This window comes from Gymnoscopelus microlampas (genome assembly GCF_963454915.1).
Source record: "Gymnoscopelus microlampas genome assembly, chromosome: 6".
Lineage (NCBI taxonomy): Eukaryota > Metazoa > Chordata > Actinopteri > Myctophiformes > Myctophidae > Gymnoscopelus > Gymnoscopelus microlampas.
The window spans coordinates 24,351,171-24,373,251 of record NC_139943.1 but is presented as its reverse complement, the minus strand read 5'-3'; the positions used below and the strand labels follow the sequence as shown (position 1 = coordinate 24,373,251).

The following is a 22,081-nucleotide window of genomic DNA, read 5'->3' as shown; positions in this document are numbered from 1 at the left end:
AGACAAAGACAAGTATATTTTGGATCAGTTTAACTTTTGAGTTCACATCAGAACTAGTACGTATATACATTCATTATATAAATATTGATACATTAAATATACTGCAAACTCTGTTTTCATACCTGATGACAGCATTTGTGCTGCACAGTTTAAAATATAACATCTCTCCACTGCACTCTTTCATTTCACATAGTCAAGTGTACTGTATCTTCACATCACATTAGCTTAATATATTAACATACAACTGATTCCACCCTTACAAATGTAAGAGACCGTAAGATATTTTCACCTTCGTAATAATAACAATCCATAATTAGTATTCCATCTTCAGGAACCACTTTTATTAGGACATCAGATGAAAAATCCACTGCCAAACTATTAATAAAATATCTCTGTTGGTGTGCCACCAAAATGGAGTTTTTTTTCTCTCATTAAGACTCAATTGGATAAACAAGGGATACACATTACAAGCTCATCATGCTTCGGGTGAGGTATACATGTACTGGGCAGACCCAACTGCCCAATATTTTAACTATTATAACTCAACATTGCCTGAAGGAAAGACATCAACCTGTCAGATCCTTCTCCTAGCTCCTTCACTCCTTCAGCAGTGTCCCTCAGGGAGACCTTATAGGGTCCTCGATTGTAAACGCAACAAATGTGACTCTTTCATTTCCCTGGCCACCCTATCCCTCAACAAGATGTAGCTTTGAACAAGTTGGACCTTGAAAAGTGTTACAAGTCAGACCGTAGCTTATGGAGTTAATGCCACAGCTGCTATTCACAGGACAGCCAACTACAGTGGGTGCTGCCATTTGTTGTACTTTTAAAAAAATATCACAAGGTATCATGTCTAAGCAGTACTCTACTACGGTGTCTAAAACAAATTTCCCCTGTGAGGACAATAAGAGAAGTGTTGAGTCTAACTGAGTTTGCGTATTTTCCCGCACACAGTAAGATCCTGAGTGTTATTTTTAACTCAGAACATTCCGTTTTTTACTGTGCATCTAAAGCTCCTCCTCGCTGTCCGAATGTGGGGGTTCTTCGCGGTTGACAACAGGATTGTGAATCAATTTCTTCAGGTCCTCTGGCTTAAACTCTCTCATCTTTCCATCCATACCAAGCTGCATCGGCTGAATCACATGGTTCCTACAGAGAGAGAGAGAAGGAGAGAGAGGGGGAGAGAGTTTATGATTTTGTTTATTATATCATCATCATTGAATCATTTTATTTATTTCTATTATTACACTCACACATTTTGTAAAGTACGTTCAGTTTGTCTGTGCATCACATGTACTACAGAAATATGATTTGACTTGACCTATTCTTTGACTCCAATATTTGTGTGTGGGAGAAAATAACATTCACTTACTGAAGTGAATAACTTGCATGAGCTTAAAGAAAATATGTTTGTTTGTTTGTTTGTTTGAATAATTGATTGTCACCTGCCTATTTGTCTATCTCTTAGATATGCACATATTATTTGAAGAGTTACTGTGTATACGCTATGTTGCACTCCTTCTGCTAAACACTGTGTGTGTGTGTGTGTGTGTGTGTGTTGTTAACCTGGAGAGTTTGTCAAACATGTTGACCAGCTTCATGGCTTCCAGTTCTTTCTGTTCATCTGTCATTCCCTCCATGGGATTGGGCTGGTCCTCTTCTACAACACCTGTTACTGGGTTTATACTGCAGAGGAACAGTCACACAGAGAGAGAGAGAGAGAGAGAGAGAGAGAGAGAGAGAGAGAGAGAGAAATGGGGGTACTGCAGTACTATTCGAGAGAGCAACTATTCTCAGCCTTTTGAATTTCAAGGATTCTAGTTTGATATACATTAGGCCACAGACCCCCATTTGATAAAAAAAAAAGATCTCTGGGATTCTGGGACCCCAATCTACACTGTAAAATCCTCAGTGTTGGGTCCCGTAAGAGTCAATTTGGTTCCATTTGTACACTCAGAGTTAAGCCAACGCATACTACACCAGAACAACCTGGTCACTTCGGGAGGGCTGCCCGACCCGAAAAAAAAACTGGGGACAGACAAATGTTATTTCATACTTCTGTGTTCTGGAAGATGGGTTCTAGCGATAGGTTGTGTTTCTGAATGGTAACTAGACAGAGATTTCAGAGGTGTTTGTATCTCCTAGAAGTTGGCTCATGCTGAGTGTCTTCCAAACTACCGCTGCTTTTCACTTGCTTCATTACTGACAGAATGAAGCTGGAGTCTAGACAGAATATGGAAACAATGCAGGACGCCTGACCAACGTCTGACCAATCACAGTAACAGAACTAGCTCGGGTAGTCACAGCATCTCGGAGGCACCGAACACCCGGGATTTTCTCATCCTCCTGCCCACCCGAACCTCTGAATGACGTCATATTGCAGTCTGTAGCCAGCTGAACGGAATAAACGTCTGTTGTTGTTCTGGTGTGGTATGCATTGGGCTTTACAGACACATAAAGCCCAACACATACTACACCAGAACAACCGACGTCTGATCGGTTGGGCTGGTCCAAAACTACAATATGACGTCATTATTTAGCCGCGAGCCAAATAAAATCAGCCCTCGTGCCACGATTGGGCTCTGGACCGTACTTTGGACTTCTCTGCTGTATGTATACATTCTCTATGTAACTTTTTTGTGTTTAGTGTGTGTACGCAAGCATGCACGCACACACACACACACACACTTACTGTGGCTTTGCCTCTCTGTACTCTTCAGTCTCTGAGTCTTCATCCTCAGAGTAGATCCCAGTGTGTCTGGCTCCCCCCAGCAGTCCCCTGGCAGCCAACAGGCCTGCAGCGTTCCCATAACCTGTGTACTTAATGAACCTCGAGACTGGAGAGGAGACCAGATCCGAGTTATTATTGTAATGAAACATTAGCAGTTCAATCTCTGGACAATTTTCAATGTAGTTCAACTTGTCACATAATAGTTAGTTCATTTTCCTATTCATAAAAAAAGACTCCAGGAAGAAAAGATGAACAGACAGGCATGCAGGCAGACATACTGTAAATACAGACAGACAGATGGATAGCTAGAAGCTCTTCTTCTCACCACTTTCTTTGCAGAGAACAAAAAGGAATTCAGCTGCACAGTTCTTGACATCAGTGTCAATGTGTGTCATCAGACGGACCAGCTTGTTCCTCAAAGTGTTTCCAATCTCTGGCCTGTTAATTACATCTCGCAGTGGAGGCAAGACCTACAGACACACGCGCACACACATGCGCACACACACGCGCACACACACACACACACACACACACACACACACACACACACACACACACACACACACACACACACACACACACACACACACACACACACACACACACACACACACACACACACACACACACACACACGATCAGCTTTGAATCACCTTGTTCCAGACAGTTTCAACATGGCCATGGATGACTTCATTTGTTAGAATTCTGTCTGCTCACGCTAAATATCTTACAAATATCTAACTATCCCACTGCTGTTGCAGTCGGTTTAAAGAGCATTGTTTTTTATTATTATTGTTGGCTAAAATGCTGATATTGATGATAGCTGATATCATCAATATTTAAAATTGGAGGAGGTTATGAAGTAGCATGTATTTAAGACTTTGTTCTGTCAAACTATATGTTAATATAGCATTTGTTGGGTGCCTGCACTATTGTGAACCAAGTCAACCTTTCGCCTCAACATCAACTGACCTTTGACCGGAGGAACTTCCTGGTTTCTCTGTGGATTCGAGCACTCTCAGTTAACAGGTTCAGAGATGTGAGGATGGTCTCTTTCACTTTGTTCCCCTGGGAGACACAGATTAGGAATATTAAATAGGGAGAGGAGAGAACTCTGTCACCACATTGAGAAAGTACAGTATGTTTGTTGTTCTGTATCATATCATTATGTTGAGACACACAGACACCAGGACATTGTACTGTGTATCTCACTAGAGGGGATATTCAGTGGGCAAATTCTCTGGTTAGGAAATATAGCTGGGTGGGAAAAATCGCTCATCATGAGCAAAGGTTCTTCAGCGGAGCTGCTCAGTGGCCACCAGATGGCAGTAGTTACTCAGGTGATAGTCCAGGTATGAGTGTGTGTAATTAATTATATGAATGTGTCTTTCTTACATAAAATAAAGCATGTAAAGTATCTTTAAAGAAAATCCCTTTCAAAACAACGAGAAGAGAAGAGAAGAGAAGAGAAGAGAAGAGATGAGAAGAGAGAGGTGTCTCAGCTGTGATATTGTTTGTCCTCTGCTGTCCTCCGGAGGCTTGTCTCTGCCTTCATAACAACTGTTCTACAAACAACACCCACAGCACATTAGGCAGAAGCAACCTCTAGAGTAGACCATGGGTCTTCAACAGGGGGTCCGGGACCCCTAGGTGTTCTCAGAGTTACTACAGGGGGCCGCCAAATGTTTATGTGAGAACGTTTTATTTTTTAAATTAAACAATCAGCTAAATATGGTGAGCTAGCTATGAAGGCCTCGCTGAAAAAAACTAAATAAAAAGTTTGATATGGAACATATTTTTTTTTACAATATATGTAGCGGGGGTCCCAGCATCTCACAGCTAAGGGATCCTTGGCCTCAAAAACATAGAAGACATAGACAATAAGTTTGGAGGTGGGCGAAATAGTAGCAGAATCATTGTAATGATAATAATATGGGGTTATACTGTACATCTCTCACCCGGTCAAGTCTTTTCTCCATAAATTCCAACAGCATGTCGACGGCATCCATGTTGACTCCCATGTACTCAATGGAGCCCTGTTGGACCTTGGGCATCAGCAGCACATCCAAACAGACGAGAGGAAGGTTACCTAGCAAGTTGCATGTGTGACTGACAAGAGAGAGAGACATATGAGAGAGTCAGAGAGCTGGACTGGAGCCGGTCAACAATGAATAAATGACTGAAGGAATAGTGTGTGTGTGCGTGTGCGTGTGCGTGTGCGCGCGCGCGCGTGCGTGCGTGCGTGCGTGCGTGTGTGTGTGTGCGTGTATTTGTTTGTGTGCGTGTGTGCGTGTGTGTGTTTGTGTGCGTGTGGGCTCTCCAACCTATGAAATTCTTCCGTACGTTCTTCTCCATCTGCTCTGCTCATCAGACAGTGTCTCAGAATGGCACCCAAATGTCTGTACTCGGCTGCCTCTTCCTGCACGCACACACACACACCTGATTCAGCATATTATAACTTATAGTTATAGTAATATAACTTATAGTTATATTACTATAAGTTAATATTACAGAGAACTTCAGAGCTACAAGGAGCATCTTCTTCTCCACACAACGTGGTTAACTGTTGCCATCTTGGGTCTTTTCCACTATGAAGGGAATACCCTTCCATACCTTCCGTAACCTGATACTTTCAGTTCTTAGTTTTCTCCCCTGAAGGGAGAACAAAAAGCTGATCTACAAGCTTGTAGCTTGTCCAGTATATTGGCTATTTTCGCTATAATTATATATATAATATGAACCTTATCTGAAACGGAGCCGTAACGGGTGGAAATAAATGCAGAACCCGGGAAATACTTTACACAGCAAAGCACGGTTCACTTAGTTCTTGTGGTCAAAAAGAGCCAAGAGATTGAGAATGTTCTTGCAATTGACCTGACTGGCCTTCTCCTTTGAAAGGCCAGCTATTTTCAGCCACTAAGTTTATGGACACCTCCAAGACAGCCAAATAGAATATCAGACAGTACTTTTATAACCACCAAAATATAATACTAATAAATGTATTACTAATATAGTAACGTCCACAGGCAATACTAATAAAATGTAGGAACATTTATGTTATCACAGACAGCACCTCGTCCACTTTGCGTCTGGTTGTGTCGAATGTAATATTGAACAATATTTTGAGTATTTCCATGGCTCGTTCCGTCTGCTGCCTGCTGAGTGGGGGTAGCTCTTCAGGGGACAAACCCTCAGACCCTGCTCTGGCCGTCTCCAGGGTATCAGGCCAACATAGACCCAATGTGGCTTCCAGTTGGTTACCTAGGAGGAAATGGACAGAACATGAAGTGCCACTTTGAAATCTGTTTTTATTTTCTAGCTTGTGAAAAGTTTACTTCACAAAACTGAGCCTGGTTTTTAAGCTGCAAACCTTTTCTTGCAGCCCTTTAAGATTACATTGTACATTCTTATGCTCTTGTAATTTGTTTATTTCTACTAATGATTGCTCAAGTTTATTTTTCAATAATTAGATGTCATCCAGGAGATTGATATTGATTACCTAGGAGATTGATGCCGTGGAGCTCACGGGCCAACTTAGCCCTGACGTCAACTCTCAGAGCGGTCAGTAGAAAGGTGAGACGCAAGTCAAAGAAACGTACCTAGAGAGAGAGAGAGGGGAGGGTGTTGAATATTGTAGTGGCCTTTGGTATGGTCACCATCTTACTGTCTCTTTTGTTAGTTTGTAAACATGACAATTCCTCAATTTAGCATGCGTTGGGTGACCAACTTTCATTGAAATGAATGGCCGGAGATTGTCCATCTGTCCTCTAGATCAGTGGTTCTCAAACCTTTTCATTTCAAAGACCTCCATAACTCTAGTTACAGTTTACAGTATTTGGAACCCCCTCAAGGAACCCTGAGGGCCCTTGGACCCCACTTTCAGAACCACTGCTCTAGATATTACATAGCTCTATGGTCTCTACATCCATCCATCCATCCTTCCACATATCTACCTGTCTCTACATCCATACCTCATGGTTCCATGTGGGGTCATGACACTGTTTCAGCCTCTCTGCCACACCACTCATCAACTGCAGCTCTGCTGCCACCACCTGGAAAACAGTCAGTCAGTCAGTCAGTCAGTCAGTCAATCAAACCATTGATCAGTTATAAGCTAAAAAACTTTCTTTCTATGACATAAATCTTTAGCAGAGCCAGAGCGCGTCCTTCTGGGTGAAATGCTCAGCAGACCAACCTGGCCTGTCTCATTGTGTAGCAGGATGTTACAGATGGACTTTAAGGCCTCCACAATCACTTCCAGGTCAGGGTTTTCCTCCTTCATGTCCTCCCCTTGTCCTTCTTCTCCTTCCCCTAGGAGCAGAAAATAAGAATGGATCAAGAAGCAATCTCCTACTCCTAAAACATTCTGATCTGGGCCATTGATTAATACGGCCCATTGCAGTTTTCAGTGGCAAATATGCATGTAACCACAATTCTGCTTCACAGCCATTACTAAGAAAAGTAATTCTGTACCTCTAGAATTTTGGGTGTATAAATACAGTATGTTTGATATGTTATATAGGGCATTCAATTTGATAACAGTCCTTAGTTCTAGAGACGGGGTGTCAATAGATAGCTCAGAAAGAGTGTCAAAACCTGTTCCATTAATAGCTCCGGATGGGACCAGGCAGCGCAATAGATGATACTTTTGAATATAAAAAGATTGGATTTATGTACAATATGTATATTTAATACAGGCCTAGTTGTTGTTAGTTATTTTACTTTATTCATCCAGGGTATGTTCACTGAGCACAAATATTTTTTTTTTAGCAATGCACTGGTTCACACTCACACAGATACAATTAGGAGATGCCTAGTACAACCAGTTATACTGTTGTGTTGACCACAGAGCAGCTCCACAGTAGCAGTTGGGGGTTAAGTGCCTTAAGGCAGTGGTTCTCAAACTTTTTCATGTCAAGGACCCCCTAATTGACACTTATTACCCCGCGGAACCCCACTTGAAAAGATAAGCCAGGGACCCCCATACGAGAAGGTTTTCACGGCTCTCTAGCAGTGATTCTCAACCATTTTAATTTCAAGGACCCCCAGTTTGACATGCATTAGGCTACGGACCCCCATTTAATGGCATTTATACCTCTGGGACCCCAATTCACATTGTAAAATCATCAATGTTTATGTAACTCTGAGAGTGTACAAATGGAACCAAATGGACCCGTTAGGGTCCATTTGGTTCCATTTGTACACTCTCAGAGTTACAGACCCATAAGGGTCCATTTGGTTCCTGTCCATCATCTAGCTGGGGACCCCCTGGAACCCCCTCAAGTACCCCTGGGGGTCCCCGGACCCCACTTTGAGAACCAATGGCCTAGTATAACCAGTTAATCTGTTGTGTTGACCACAGAGCAGCTCCACTGTAGCATTTGGGGGTTAAGTGCCTTATGGTGGCTCTCCACAAAACAGTAATCAGTCATTTCAAAGGCAGTGTTAGTACAGATTATAGATTAGATTATGCACCTGGTATCCAAGGTAATGGTATCTTGAGTTTAATTAACAGGTTTGATATTTACCTGGTATCCTAGTTTCTTTGAAGCACTTCATTGTTCTCTTTGCACTCTATTATAGTATGTGACTATTTATTTACCCTGTCATTTGTTCAGTAGGGTTCATGCCATTTACTCTGATTTCACACCTAAATCACTCTGGATAAAAGCATCTGCTAAATGCCTAAATTGTGAATTGTAAATGATCTAAATCATAAATTATCTATAACTTGAAAACCACAAACCAAGCCAGAAATCTTGGTGTAGTCATATAATTTATTCCTGCATCACCTGAGCGCCTAATCTTATTTTTATTTTCTCTTTAATAACATTTTCAAATTTGTATTTCAGTCTGGTGGATTTAACCAGCGACCATCCGGCCAAATACACCTCCTCTAACATTTAAGCCACACTAACCTATCATTTATATCTGGCCTTGAATTTGATCCCATGTAGACAATGCTTTCCGAGGAAAACACAAACCACACTTAAAACCTCTCAACCCTATGTACTTTGTTGTACGTCAAATAGTGAAAATATTGCTTTGAGTACTTGTAGATCTGCTATTTTCGCCAAATGTTTGCATATCTTTGCCTAATGTTTATTATGATATGCCCAGAAGAGGGATTTTAGGATTCATGTAGTGAAAACAGTTGGTCAGCTGTGGCTTTATGAGCATTAGCATCAGCATCAAAACCAGTTATTTTTGGTGAGTAACGCCATTGTTTGACTTTAATTATATCATTATTATTACAAGACAATATTGCATAATTATACGAACTAGAGGTTGACAGATTATCTGAAGCTGTCAATCCTTGTCCCTTTTATGCCAATATGGTGATTCCTGATGTCATCAGTACAGTGATGTTGCTAGGTTTTCAATGTAATGGGTCCTGGGATGCAAGGGTGGTCTTTTAGATGGGTCCAGTGGCGTACCCACCATAGAGGCAGGGCAGGCGGCCGCCTGCCCAACTAAAATCTAGCCTCCCCTAGAAAATAAAGTAAAAGACTGAAAAACAGGCAGTGAAAAAAATCCAAAGAGAATAGTGGCCGTCAGACCTCGTCCATTCACGCGGGCAGGCAGCTAATCACTACCGTATCCAAACAGCAGAGCGACGTCGCCATATACTATAGTGATGCAAATGTTTGCCTTTATCTTCATGGGGTGCCAGGAGTGCCAGGTGTGGGGGTCTCTGGGCCATCACCTGTACTCACCAGGCATAAAAGGGGCTCTGAGTATGAGAGCAGCTTGAACCATTAAACTACAACATGAAGAGACCACTGCTGAATAATTGATTGATTGATTATGCATATTGTTTTTTATTAACGTTTTTCAGTTTTGTAGTCAGTGTGTTGCGTAGTTAACTTGTTTCCCCCGAGATTTTTTCCCCGAGTACCCCCCCCCGCCCCTTCGGAGGGGGGGGGGGGGGTAGGTAGAGAAAAAAATCTTGCCTGCCCTAAATGTAATTTCTGGGAACGCCACTGGATGGGTCCCAGGGACATTTTATGGGTCCCACAAAAATGCACAGCGTTTAACTCGTGTTTCATCTTATATGGTTATATTCATGTACATGTATCTGAAAGAAAAGTACACAATTCCAAATCCGACAACTAGTACTTGTAGTACTTGTAGTACTTGATTTTTTTTTTACATTAACCACTTGAATCCTAGTATCCCTTTTCTGAGGAGAACTTTAGCCAAAAATAGCAGATCTACAAGCTCACACTTGTGAGCTTGTAGATCGGCTATTTTTGGAGTTATAGGTGTGTAAAGGGAAAAAAGAGCAGCAAAAGTTTATCTGAAACACAATTTTATACAATATAGAGGGGGTCCCTGCTTCATCTCTCTCTCAACTAGGGGGTCCTTGGCCTGAAAACACTGAAGACCCCTGCTCTACAGGGAATTATTTGATATCTGGCTGCACGGAAAGACACAAGAATCACAGCTGCCATTAATTAGTGCTGTTCAGTGTTGATTGCCTAGTGGTCAAATTGGGGTCAACGAGCCATCGTTAACTTGCTTTGAAGTTGAGCTGTAAGTTGCGCAGCACTCTGACTCTCTCTCTCTAGCAGCACTCGCACTGCCCTGAGACAGAGAGAGAATACTTTTCCATACGGCGGTGTTTTACCGAGATTTTTCTTGTTTTCTGCACTATGTCTTGTAATCCGCGGACGGCTTTGAAATCCACGGATGGCCTTCAAATCCGCGGTAATTTCCGCTAAATTGTAGTGCGTCCCATGGACGCAAGACGGTGCCATGAATGCGTCCTTTTTCAATATGGTGCGTCAGAGACGCAGGACGCAGGCCTATGAGCATCTCTGTCAGTATATACCCATATTTGGGCATGCACCCTTTTGTGCCCATATGGAACTGACTGATTTGTTTGCACCTGATGCCATGACGACACAATGAGGTTAGACAACACACTCCATATGTGGCCGTAGCTGCATTGGGAACTCCTTATAATATGGTTATGGCTGAGTCATAGTGACATGACGACCGTTGTTAGACTGTGGATCGGCTATTTTCGCTATTTGCATGCCACCATTGTCGAAGCATATAAGTGTTAAGTGTTTAATCAGACTAACCAATTTAGTCGATTATAAAAAATCTATAAATGTTTTCATGTCGATTCGTTGATATGTGAGAAATAAAAAAATATTCAGTTAATCTACACACGCCAGATTTAAGTTGGTTAGAGGTTCTAAATGTCGTTTTACCTTGTACTTCTTCTGGCTGATTGTGTGTGGGTAGAGTATTGACCACCGCAATACCAGCGTAGCGGGCAAGGGTGGCCATGGCAGAGCGGGTGATGAATGGATCCAGGGAGTGTTTGTCTCTGGAGAGGATGCGTATAGTCTCTAAACAGGCCAGCTGACAGGAAGGCTGCAGCTCCCTGTTCAGGAAGCCAAGTACCAACTCCCCCAGATGCTGCACAGGATGACAATATCTGATTAGACTCATTAGCACTAGTACAATTAGATATGATCTGAGACACACACACACACACACACACACACACACACACACACACACACACACACACACACACACACACACACACACACACACACACACACACACACACACACACACACACACACACACACACACACACACACACACACACACACACACACACCGCATTTGCAAATGTCCAGCTGTTTAGTAATTTTCACAGAATTTGAGAGGCTTAGAATGGAATGCCATAGTAAACCATCAATAAATACCCTCATCGGGCTATGCAAAATCCTAGACAATTCATTATTATCAATCCAATTAAAAATAAATGGATTGATATAATTAATTAATAAATACATAATATAATCAAAATACAATTAATTTTTGACCAACTGGACCCTAAAGGGTAATCTTAATAATGTTACATATTACTAACACTATTTTCAATTAAAAATAATGCCTGGCATTTATTGCCAGCAGGTATTACTATTTTGGGATAAAACCCTTCTTCAGAGTGCAGTTTACATACGGAGATAGATATGTTGTAAATTCATAAATGTTAATTTAACTCTGAGAATGCAAATTAAACCAAATGGGTAATTTCTTTTTACATTTTGTCTCGATGTGTAGGATTTGAACACTACTGACAAATTAATTCCTGCTTTCTAGTATATGGTTGGATCCTAGGGGGAGCGTGTGTGTGTGTGTGTGTGTGTGTGTGTGTGTGTGTGTGTGTGTGTGTGTGTGTGTGTATATCGGCAGCTAATTTGCAAACCACTGGACTGATCAGCGATGAATTGATTATGCATGCCAGTAGGAAGTAAATCTTGAATATTTTTCACATTAAATCATAATCTCAGATCCATCGTCCCTCCGTTCCCCTGAAAAAGGGAGCGTGTCTGATAAAATGAATATCAAATATCTAAATAATGAATCAAGCAATTTAAAAACTGTCAGTGGTGCACTTAAAAGCCTAAGTAGACTTTAAAATGACCCCAGAAGTATTTTAAAGTGAAAAAACCCTATAAGCACAATTGCTCTAGAAATTATTTTAGAAAAATGTGCAGCATAAAGGAAGGTAAATACTGTACATAACAAGTGTCTGTCTCTCTGTAAGTGTGTGCCTGCCCCATAGAAGTGAACCAGGAAGCCTCCAGATGCCAACTGCTCCAGACTCGTACTTCAGGGTCCCACACATTTTTAGCAATGAATTTCCAAAACTTTTCCAAAACTTTTCCAGAATATTTAGCCCAATTTCCAGGCCTATATAACAATCATTCAGCGCAATAATGTGTCTCTTACTCATATGTACAATGCCCAAAGATAGGCAGTGTAGCAAAATAATAAATAAAAAACAATAAAGAGTGTTTGGGGGTGGGGCACAGCCGCGAAACCTCGCTCAAATAGAGCCTGCGAGCGAAAATAGGAGGGGTGGACGACGTCGTTGCACGGTTCGTTGTCGCTTGCGGTAGGTCAGGACGGTCTCATTCAAAAACATGTATTTTAATGAGATTTCATCGCCCGCTCGCGTCGCGTCACGTCGCATCGCTGGCAGTGCGGATGGGGTGTTACACAGCCTGTTCGGCGAAAAACTACTTATGTTACATATTTCGTGTAATGTTATACATGCTTATGAAAAGGTTTTGTATTAAAAAAAATCAATAGCCAAAAACAATGCATAGCCAAATATTTTTCCAGGACCCTTGATAAATTCCAGGACCTTTGATGAAGTTTGATCAATTCCAAACCTTTTCCAGTACTGGATTATTTCTTTTTTAATTTCAAAACATTTCCAGGAATTTCATGACCGTGGGGACCCTGTCACCATGACAATGACATTTCAACCAGAAATCCGAGCTTAAAGAGCATTAGCCATTACAAATAATCTCTGTGTCACAGGTATAGGACCGAGACAAGACTAATTTATTTTTATCGGAGCAGCTGGTGCACACGCGCATGCAAGCATGCACCCACACACAAATGCCTGCAAACCTGCATTCAGTATAATTCTGTTTTTCACCTTGCTATTTTTAACTGTTTTCTTCTATTAGTAATTTTTTTTTTCTTTATGTAACTTATTTTTCAAAATTTCATTTTGTCAAATTTGTATGGTAGAGTATACAATATAATACAATGTATAACTTATACAATTGGGGTGGTTGTATTTAGAAATGCAAGATATTGAAATTTTGGCCGATATCAGACATCCGATAACATGCGGAGTCAAATCGTCCGATATCGATATATTGCATTATTATATATTATATTTATATTGAGCTCATTGCTGAAATTTCTTATTTTTCCTTTTCAAAGCCATTAACGGTCACATTATTATTGCGTCAATATCGGTGAAATATCGGTCAAAATCTGTGAAATATCGGTCAATATATAGGTGAAAGAATAATGCGATACCGATATAGCATTTTTTTAATGAAATATCGGCCTATATCAATATGCTACCAATAATATCTTTAACCACTGCTTGTATTTTGTCTCCCTGCTCTTCTATTGAGACTTCTATTGAGACTAGACTGTGTCTAGGTGAGACATGACCTTTGACACAATCCTGTTACTGGTTTGACACAAATTTTGACCTGAAGATTAAGATTCAATTTATCTTTGAGCAAGCAGGCAGGCTCTATTAGATCAATGGTACACATTTCAGCACTTGCGCAGGAAACCGGGTTCAAATCCGGGCCACTTTTTTTCATCTAAATAGCCAATCTACAAGCCCACAACACTTTGCCCGTTGTTTAAAGTTTGTAGATCTGCTCCCCTCCAAAGCCACGTGATATGTCTACTTTTAGCATCTTATTCAAATCATTCTGGTTATTATTATGAAGGTGATTTTACTTATTGATTTAACTCTGACTTGATCTAATAAATATATATTTGTGTTTTCCAATTTAGTCATATCTAATGTCATTGATTTCATCTGGTTGAAATTGTGACCATTTGCAGCCCGCAAACTAACACTGATTATCATGTCTTCTAAGCTGTCTTGCATAAGACCTCCCTATAGGCTGTGTACATGTGTGCTCTGTGGGTCAGCGGGTGTGTCTTACATAATGATAGCATGCAGTGACAACTAAGCTGAACCTTTGCCCCTAACTGGGCATGAGACTATCAGCTCTGAATTTGTTGACCTTTTGCCTCTGAAATGAATATTAAGTTGTGATTTAAACTTCATATTGCAGTGTACAAATTAAGCATAAGACACCATCTTTATCCTCCAGTGTATGTGCTTAATAACCCTAACCCTAACCCAACTGGTGTTGACAGCCAAACACATCCACCTAAATCTGAGAAATTTGAGAAAAGAATCCAAGTAAAGTTGCAAATTTGCTAAATCATCTGCTATAATTTGAGGGAACTGCAAACAGGTTGGCAAACATTACATGGTCCATTCCAAAACGGAATAAACACTGAAGACCTTAGATAGATAGAAAACTACAAATTATCACATGCTACAGACAACACTGGCGTGCAACCAGGGGTCATCGTGGCTTGTGGTGGACATTTTTGTCAAAATTCTATTTTTGCCATGGACATACAAATGAGTGGACAATAATCTTAACAGAAACACATAAAGAGCTATAGCCTTAAATGACCTTTACAGGTCTGTACCTCTGAGTGCACAAATGGTTCCATTTGTGCACTCTTAAGGTCCTTACACACCGGGGCGATTTTTCGTGCGAATAATGCGTTTTTTTTAAAAACCTTATAAAGTCAATGGCTCCGTACATGGAGCGAAAAAGCGAAGCGAAAAATCGTCTTTTAATTATTCGGAACGAGTCCGAATTTTGCGTATATTCGCTATATTCGCCGGTATGTAAGGACCTTTAGAGTTAGAGATACCAAATTAGTAATACAAAGTTAGAGAACCACTGTCCTAGTGGACTCCTAATGTGCCATAGTGTAAATCAGTATCATACATATTCTGAGGAAAACCTAGAGACTGACATTCAGTAATTGGGTCTTATGATCAAAATAAGAACATTATAATGTTATGTAAAATAACCAGCCACGGACAAGGCCAAGTCTTGCCACGGACACATTGTCCACGTACAGTATGGACACATTGATGACCCCTGCGTGCAACATAAACAGGAAGGAGCTAAACCTAACTCTAAACTGACTACAAGTCAATACTAGATGTTACTAAACTCAAATTTGAAATGTCCTGTCCCAGTGGGACCAGTACTTATTATGTACAGTAGCTGCTATTCAAATATGAAAACACATCAGACAGACTTACAGAATATGGGGTTTGACCTAGAGATATTTACTTAAATAGAGACATTGAATATATAGAACTAAAACTACAGTTCCACAAAACATTCTCATTTGAACATGTTGCCTATGTGGATGAATATTACTATAATAACTGATTGAATTATCAGTATTGTTTTTGAAGTGATATGTAAAAAAAATATGAAATTAGGCCTAATAATACTGTTTCACTTTTCATCATGAATAATGTATTGAATCAATGCATAGTACATACAATAATATATACTGTATATACATAAATAGATTAAAAGAAATCTAACAACGATAAAGCATTAATGTATTCATGCATTGATCCTTCCATCCATTTGATAAAACATTCTTGGAAAGATGAAGAACATACTATCTTTTAATACTGATGATAGATTACCATCACAAACTGATTCACTTTCTAACCAATATGAAGAATGATTTCTTTGAAATTGAAATGAGTCTAATCCCTAACCCAATAAAGTTGTCCATTTTGAACTGATTGATTAGAAAGTGAATTGGTCCAAGGCCTGTTTCTACTAACAGAAGCCCAGAGTGTATGTCTCCATTTACTTGAATCAAAGTAGAACCAGACAAACCCTTATTGAGAAATACTGTATATAATAATAATAATAATAATAATAATAATAATAATAATAATATTAATAATAATAAATAAAACATCATTATTTTAACTTGAGTTTTGATTGTAGCAGAGGCCACACCAAAATGACCAGCCCCCCCACCTGAACACCGGTCCTAATATTTTGCTATAGCTATTTAGATCATACATAACTCCCCAGTCATCGGATTGCATTGTGTAGTGTACAGTATATTGTTGCTGTCTGGTGGAAACCTGAATGTCCAAAACCATTCCTTTTTTACAATTATACAAAAAAATTACAATGGTGAAAATAGACGATCTACAAGCTCACGCTGCATCGCAACGCGTTGTGAGCTTGTAGATATTCTATTTTTAGTACTTTTGTGCGATGCTGTATGATAAAGTAGGGCATTAGTTTACAACAAAAACATAAAAAGTTGAAATAGATACAAGGTTTCTGCCTGACAACAGTTTTTGGTCCTGTTCTTTTCTCCCTGGGTTCCATTATCTGACCTACATACAGTAGTACATACTGTATATCCTCATACTGTGCATTTCTCCACAACACTTCCACATTTTGCCGAGAAATACACAGAATACAATTTTTTTCTCCCCCTCACCATATGATCTCCTCACATCAGAACAATGGGATTTATTTTCAAAATCAGCAAGGTGTACCTTTAACATTTGTAAAACCTCATTGCTTTATTCATTGTGGTGTGGTCTCTTACTCGTGAGTTAGCCAAATAACTAATAAGGAAAACCATGTGTTGGGTGGTTAAGATAGACTGTGGGCTCTGTTTCTCTACAACACAGGACTGACAGCCAGTCAAACTGATACCTCTTGCAATTTCCCTTCCTAAAGCCCCAAGCATGCAGACACACACAGGGAGAGAAAGAGAATAAAGAGAGAGAAAAGTTGTTAAATAAGAGAGCATTATATTTCATTATGTTATGTGTAAAGTTATTGCAGGGAAGACTTGTAGGTCAATGTTAACTGACATCCAAGCCTCCTCACATACTGTTGTCAATATCAGTAACAAATGTTTTAAAAATTCCACCAATCTACATCAAAATTGTCATGGTACAGTACGTGAAACACAGACTTCAGCATGTTGCTAGATGAAAATAATTGTAGTATCTTTTATACCCATTCCTTTTGCAGTTACAACAAATCATACTAAGAATTGTATAATAAAACTGTTTGGACGTAGGTTTCGTAAAAAATAACCCACTTCTGTGTGTCTTATCAATGCTGCACTAACACTGACAACACAACATTAATGGTGAATAATAATGGTGGTCCTTTACGGAATAATAAAACATCAGTTTTTTGATCAATCAACAGTCTGACCGACATACCGACCATCCATCCATCCATCCACCCACCCACCCACCCACCCATCCATCCATCCATCCATCCATCAATCCATCCATCATTAAATGTCTGGAAGTGAAGAACGTTATCAATACCTGTCTGTTAGCCGACTGGTCTGTGCTGAATGTGAAGCATTGGCTCTTCTGCAGAGAGGAAAGTGAAGGGTGGGGGGTGGGGGTGGATGTGGAGGTGGGGGTGGATGGGTGACAAAATAAGAGGAGCAAGAAAGGGAAGGGAGAAGCGAGGAAAAGGATAGGAAGGAGGAGTAGATAAGAGGGGAGAAGAGGAACATAGGTACATTGTTAGAAACCAGGAGGATGTGACAATGACAGTGGTCATAAAGTAATACTACAGGTCACCTAATAGCATATAATACATTGTTGTTCCAGAATTATGCCACCATGCTTTTGTCATCTGCAAAGGGAGATTTGACCATATATACATGGCAGCCATTTTTGCTCTTATGTCAAACTTGGGGGGTTATCACCTCTCAAAAGATATTCAAAACAGGGTCACGGTTCTAATGGAAAATGGAGAAGGGGCATATAATAATCGGAGACTCAACATATTGATAATTAATATAATATATGCACTGCAGTCTATTAGACAGGACTATGTTGATTGATTTATTGAATACTTTATTAACAGTTTGCAAATAGCACAGTGATACGATTTTACAATGATTGCTAAAAGGATAACACAAAAAGCCCTGAGGGCTTGTTTCCATTGTGGTCCTCAATTCATTGAGACACTTAAAGACATACAATAACATACATTAATAAACAAGACATCATCAACACTAGTAGCAATAAACGTATATGTACAGTAAACAGTTGTCATGCCACGCTTATAGTCTCTGGGACCTGCTGGGAGCTCTTTAGAAAAAGCTTTGAGTGAGCCATGACAACGCTATTTGTGCATCAAAGTATATCTAATCCTATTGCCTCCAGGCTCAATTCTCACCCAGCTAAAGGTTGTTCCCACTCATCCTTTTCTCTCCTACACCAGCACAGACCTGGGATCAGTAGGCAGCTCTGCAATAGTGTAGTTATACTGTACATAACCACCACTTTGACTGGATATTTGGACAGGAATACTGAACAAACTTCTGTGGTATTGGCCTAATATTCTTTTAACTTGATTTGTTCTGTTAAGCTCATGGAATTATACTTTTTCTATACTTATTGAAGCACATTTTAATCACAGTTGTTCACTAATTCATTTGTCAGTTATCCATCTGTTATCAATGCCATGCTACTGTAATAAAGGATTAAATGTGTCTGGAGATCCAGAAAACAATAGAGGTCCTTGTTTCCCACACGTTGGATGTTTATCAAAAGTTGGATATTAATGGAAGATATTTTCAAGTGCTTTTAAGTGCTAATAGCCAGATAACGTGAGGCCCATGAGCAGGTTTCCAAAGCCCAATCTCAGCCACACAGACCTCTACAAAAGACAACAGTCTAAAGTATAACAAAAGTATAAAATATAACCAAACTGATTGTTGAACCATTGAATGGAAAACACTTCACAAACTATGAGAGTGAATGGGATACTGTTACATGTCTTTGTATCGATTTATAGGCTATATGATCTAGCTGCTAGGCTACTTGTCACAATGTTAGAAAATGTTCAGTTTACCCATCAGTTTCATCAACTTTCATGGAAAGTTTGCATGCACATACAGTGTGTGTGTGTGGGTGTGGGTGTGTGTGTGTGTGTGTGTGTGTGTGTGTGTGTGTGTGTGTGTGTGTGTGTGTGTGTGTGTGTGTGTGTGTGTGTGTGTGTGTGTGTGTGGGGGTGTGCGTGTGTGTGTGTGTGTGTGTGTGTGTGTGTGTGTGTGTGTGTGTGTGTGTGTGTGTGTGTGTGTGTGTGTGTGTGTAGTGCACACTGTATGTGTTCTTGTGTATGCGTTTCCCTGCCAGCCTACCTTTGGAAGAAAGGAATGTATGATTTTATGATATGATATGATATGATATGATATGATATGATATGATATGATATGATATGATATGGGGTAAATGTAAAACAGTTATTAATAACAATGAGCCTCGCCCATAATCTCGATTCCAATCAAATATATAGGCTGTTTATGTTAAAAACCTACTATAGGGATTGGACTATTTATTTGTATTGCCACAATTCAGTGTAATGAGCGAAAATTAGGGAGTATAGCATAGGCCAGTGGTTCTCATAGTGGGGTGCAAGGAGGGGCCCACAGGGATCCTTGAGGGAGTTCCAGGGGGTCCCCAGCTAAATGACTTAAGTTGCAACCAAACACTTACAGTTAGCCCATGTAAGTCTTCTCTAAAAGTGTACAAATGGAAGTTGGAGAACGCAGAGAGTGCAGGCCTTTTTGACACCAAATGCAACAATGGACATGAGCCCGTGTTAGACAAATAATAGGTTTAGTTTGCAAAGATGGCCAACATGCAAACAGCCAGGTCATATTTTGTTTTGTGATTAATCTACTGAAGCATTGTGAAAAACAGCATAATAAATGATCAAATTAATTATTCTTAATTAAATAGAATGGAAAATGTGTACCTATTCCTCCTAAAATCAGGCCTAAAGGAACATACACTACAATGATTTGGTATTATAGCTATATTTCAGACTTCATAATACAATTGTGTACGATACTGATTTTGCAATATATTTGACATGTATTTGAAATGTAAACTCATCTACGTGATCATGACACAGTGATGATGGTGTTTACCTCCTTGTTATAAGACTGTAGAGCGACCAAAGCAGCGTCCTGGTCCCCTGTCTCCATTTGCTCTATGATGGCATTTAAATCCATTTTCATCGCTGTTCTGCTCAATAGCCCCTCTCTCTCTCCTTAATAATGTGTACACCACGGCACAGGCGATGGAGATGTTCACATATGACTGTCAGTGTATGCTCTCCTCCTGTGTGATCCTTGAAACTCTCCTCACAAGCCGTAGGGATGATGCGATTAGCGGAGAGGATTTGTGCAGGCTTACCTACCGAGCCGCAAAGCACTCTGGGACATGTAGTTCTTATTACCACGCTGCTTCATCACAAATGCATTCAGTGGTGGAAAAAAGTACAACAATGTTTCACTTAAGTAAAGTATCAATACTTCAATGTAGAAATATTCTATTACAAGTAAAAGTCCGGTTATCAAAATTGGCTTACTTGAGTAAATATACTTAGTTACACTTTACACCACTGCATCCGTTCACATATCCAACCTGAAACCAACTTCACCGCGGTACGAAACCCGAGGGCGCCATCCCAACTTCCTGGCTACAACCTACACGAAACGAAAGGTAAACATGAATGTTTTATATACTGGACTAATACACTTTTAAGCATTAAAATGTGTTGTTGTGTTATGTTTAGTGATGTAAATGTCTCCCTAGAAGGTGAGCCTGTCTGCATGCCAGCTTCAACAGGTGTTGAAGATTACCTATAGCCGTGTAATTTACGCAAATGAATGTTATGTCGTCAATGGTTCACGAGAGTTCCTGGTTTTCGATTTACATTAAATTAGTTACATTGACAATTCTCACATGTACATAAACGTTCAGATTTCAAATATAAAGTGCTTACCCATGAGCCACGGATGTTACAAGTTGATCCGACCCGCGATAAGTACCCGAATCTCCCGTATTGTTCAATAAAAAGCATTTTAAGCCGATCGCCGGCCATTTTCTCCAAACGTTCTCCGTTGCTTTCAACTATGCGACACTAATGGTTGGGAGGCGTATTGCACTCTGATACATTACCCAAAAAAAAGTCTGGCGATGGGATTAAAATGCGTTTTATTGAACAATACGGGAGATACGGGTACTTATCGCTGTACGGATCGCCTTGTAACATCCGTAGCACTTGGGTAAGCACTTTATATTTGAAACCTGAACGTTTATGTACATGTGAGAGTTGGCAATGTCAAAAAATTGAAAACCAGGAACTCTGGGCTCCATGACTGTCATGGTATGACAGTCATGTTTCAGGGCTGGGCTAGTACTCAATATAAGTATATAAATATATACTTATATCCTACTATCCTACTATAATCCTACTATAATTCTAGTAACCTCTGTAGTGGTACGTGAGTGAAGTGGTACGTGAGTGAAGATACCCGGTTCTCCTCACTGGCTGGACCAATTGCTCTGATTTTGCACACAGCCATTGACCATTACCATCTGAACGCAACTGTGAAGCCCGTTTTTCAATTTCATCAAATCTCAGCTTCTTATTAGCGTTTTAGTGTAAAACTCCCGGGTTGCCAGATCATGTGCGCATATCCCCCCACGGATGCGCTGCGCCGACCGGGTATGGTCTAGTTAGTATATATAAATATAATATTTCGAAATTGTTGGAATACAATTGTGATGGCCATTTATGATGGACAGTATGGGAAACAGTGGAGTAAAGAAACTAAGTACATTTACTCAAGTACTCTACTTATAACATTTTGAGGTATTTTTTACTTCACTGGAGTATATCCAATTTTCAGTACTTTTACATCTACTCCACTGATTCTCAGAGGCAAATATTATACTTTTACTCCACTACAATTTTTTGAAAACTTTAGTTAGGCTAGTTACTTTGTAGATTTGGTTTAATATTACAAAACATAGCCCCTGCTTTTGGTACTTTAAGCAGGCTA

At 40.0% G+C, this 22,081-nt stretch overlaps 1 protein-coding gene across 1 annotated transcript; it reads right to left on the bottom strand.

Annotated features, from left to right (window-relative positions):
- Window positions 1-1,007: 1,007 nt before the first annotated feature.
- ric8a (RIC8 guanine nucleotide exchange factor A) lies at window positions 1,008-20,248 on the bottom strand (the record flags this gene model as incomplete). The annotated part of the gene is made up of 15 exons (XM_084059504.1): window positions 1,008-1,149; window positions 1,567-1,686; window positions 2,693-2,837; window positions 3,057-3,201; window positions 3,704-3,799; window positions 4,690-4,840; window positions 5,056-5,150; window positions 5,805-5,992; window positions 6,231-6,330; window positions 6,703-6,783; window positions 6,927-7,042; window positions 10,954-11,164; window positions 16,900-16,917; window positions 17,532-17,579; window positions 20,159-20,248. 15 exons carry the CDS (start codon window positions 20,246-20,248, stop codon window positions 1,008-1,010), a joined length of 1,746 nt encoding a protein of 581 aa, XP_083915630.1.
- Window positions 20,249-22,081: the final 1,833 nt, after the last annotated feature.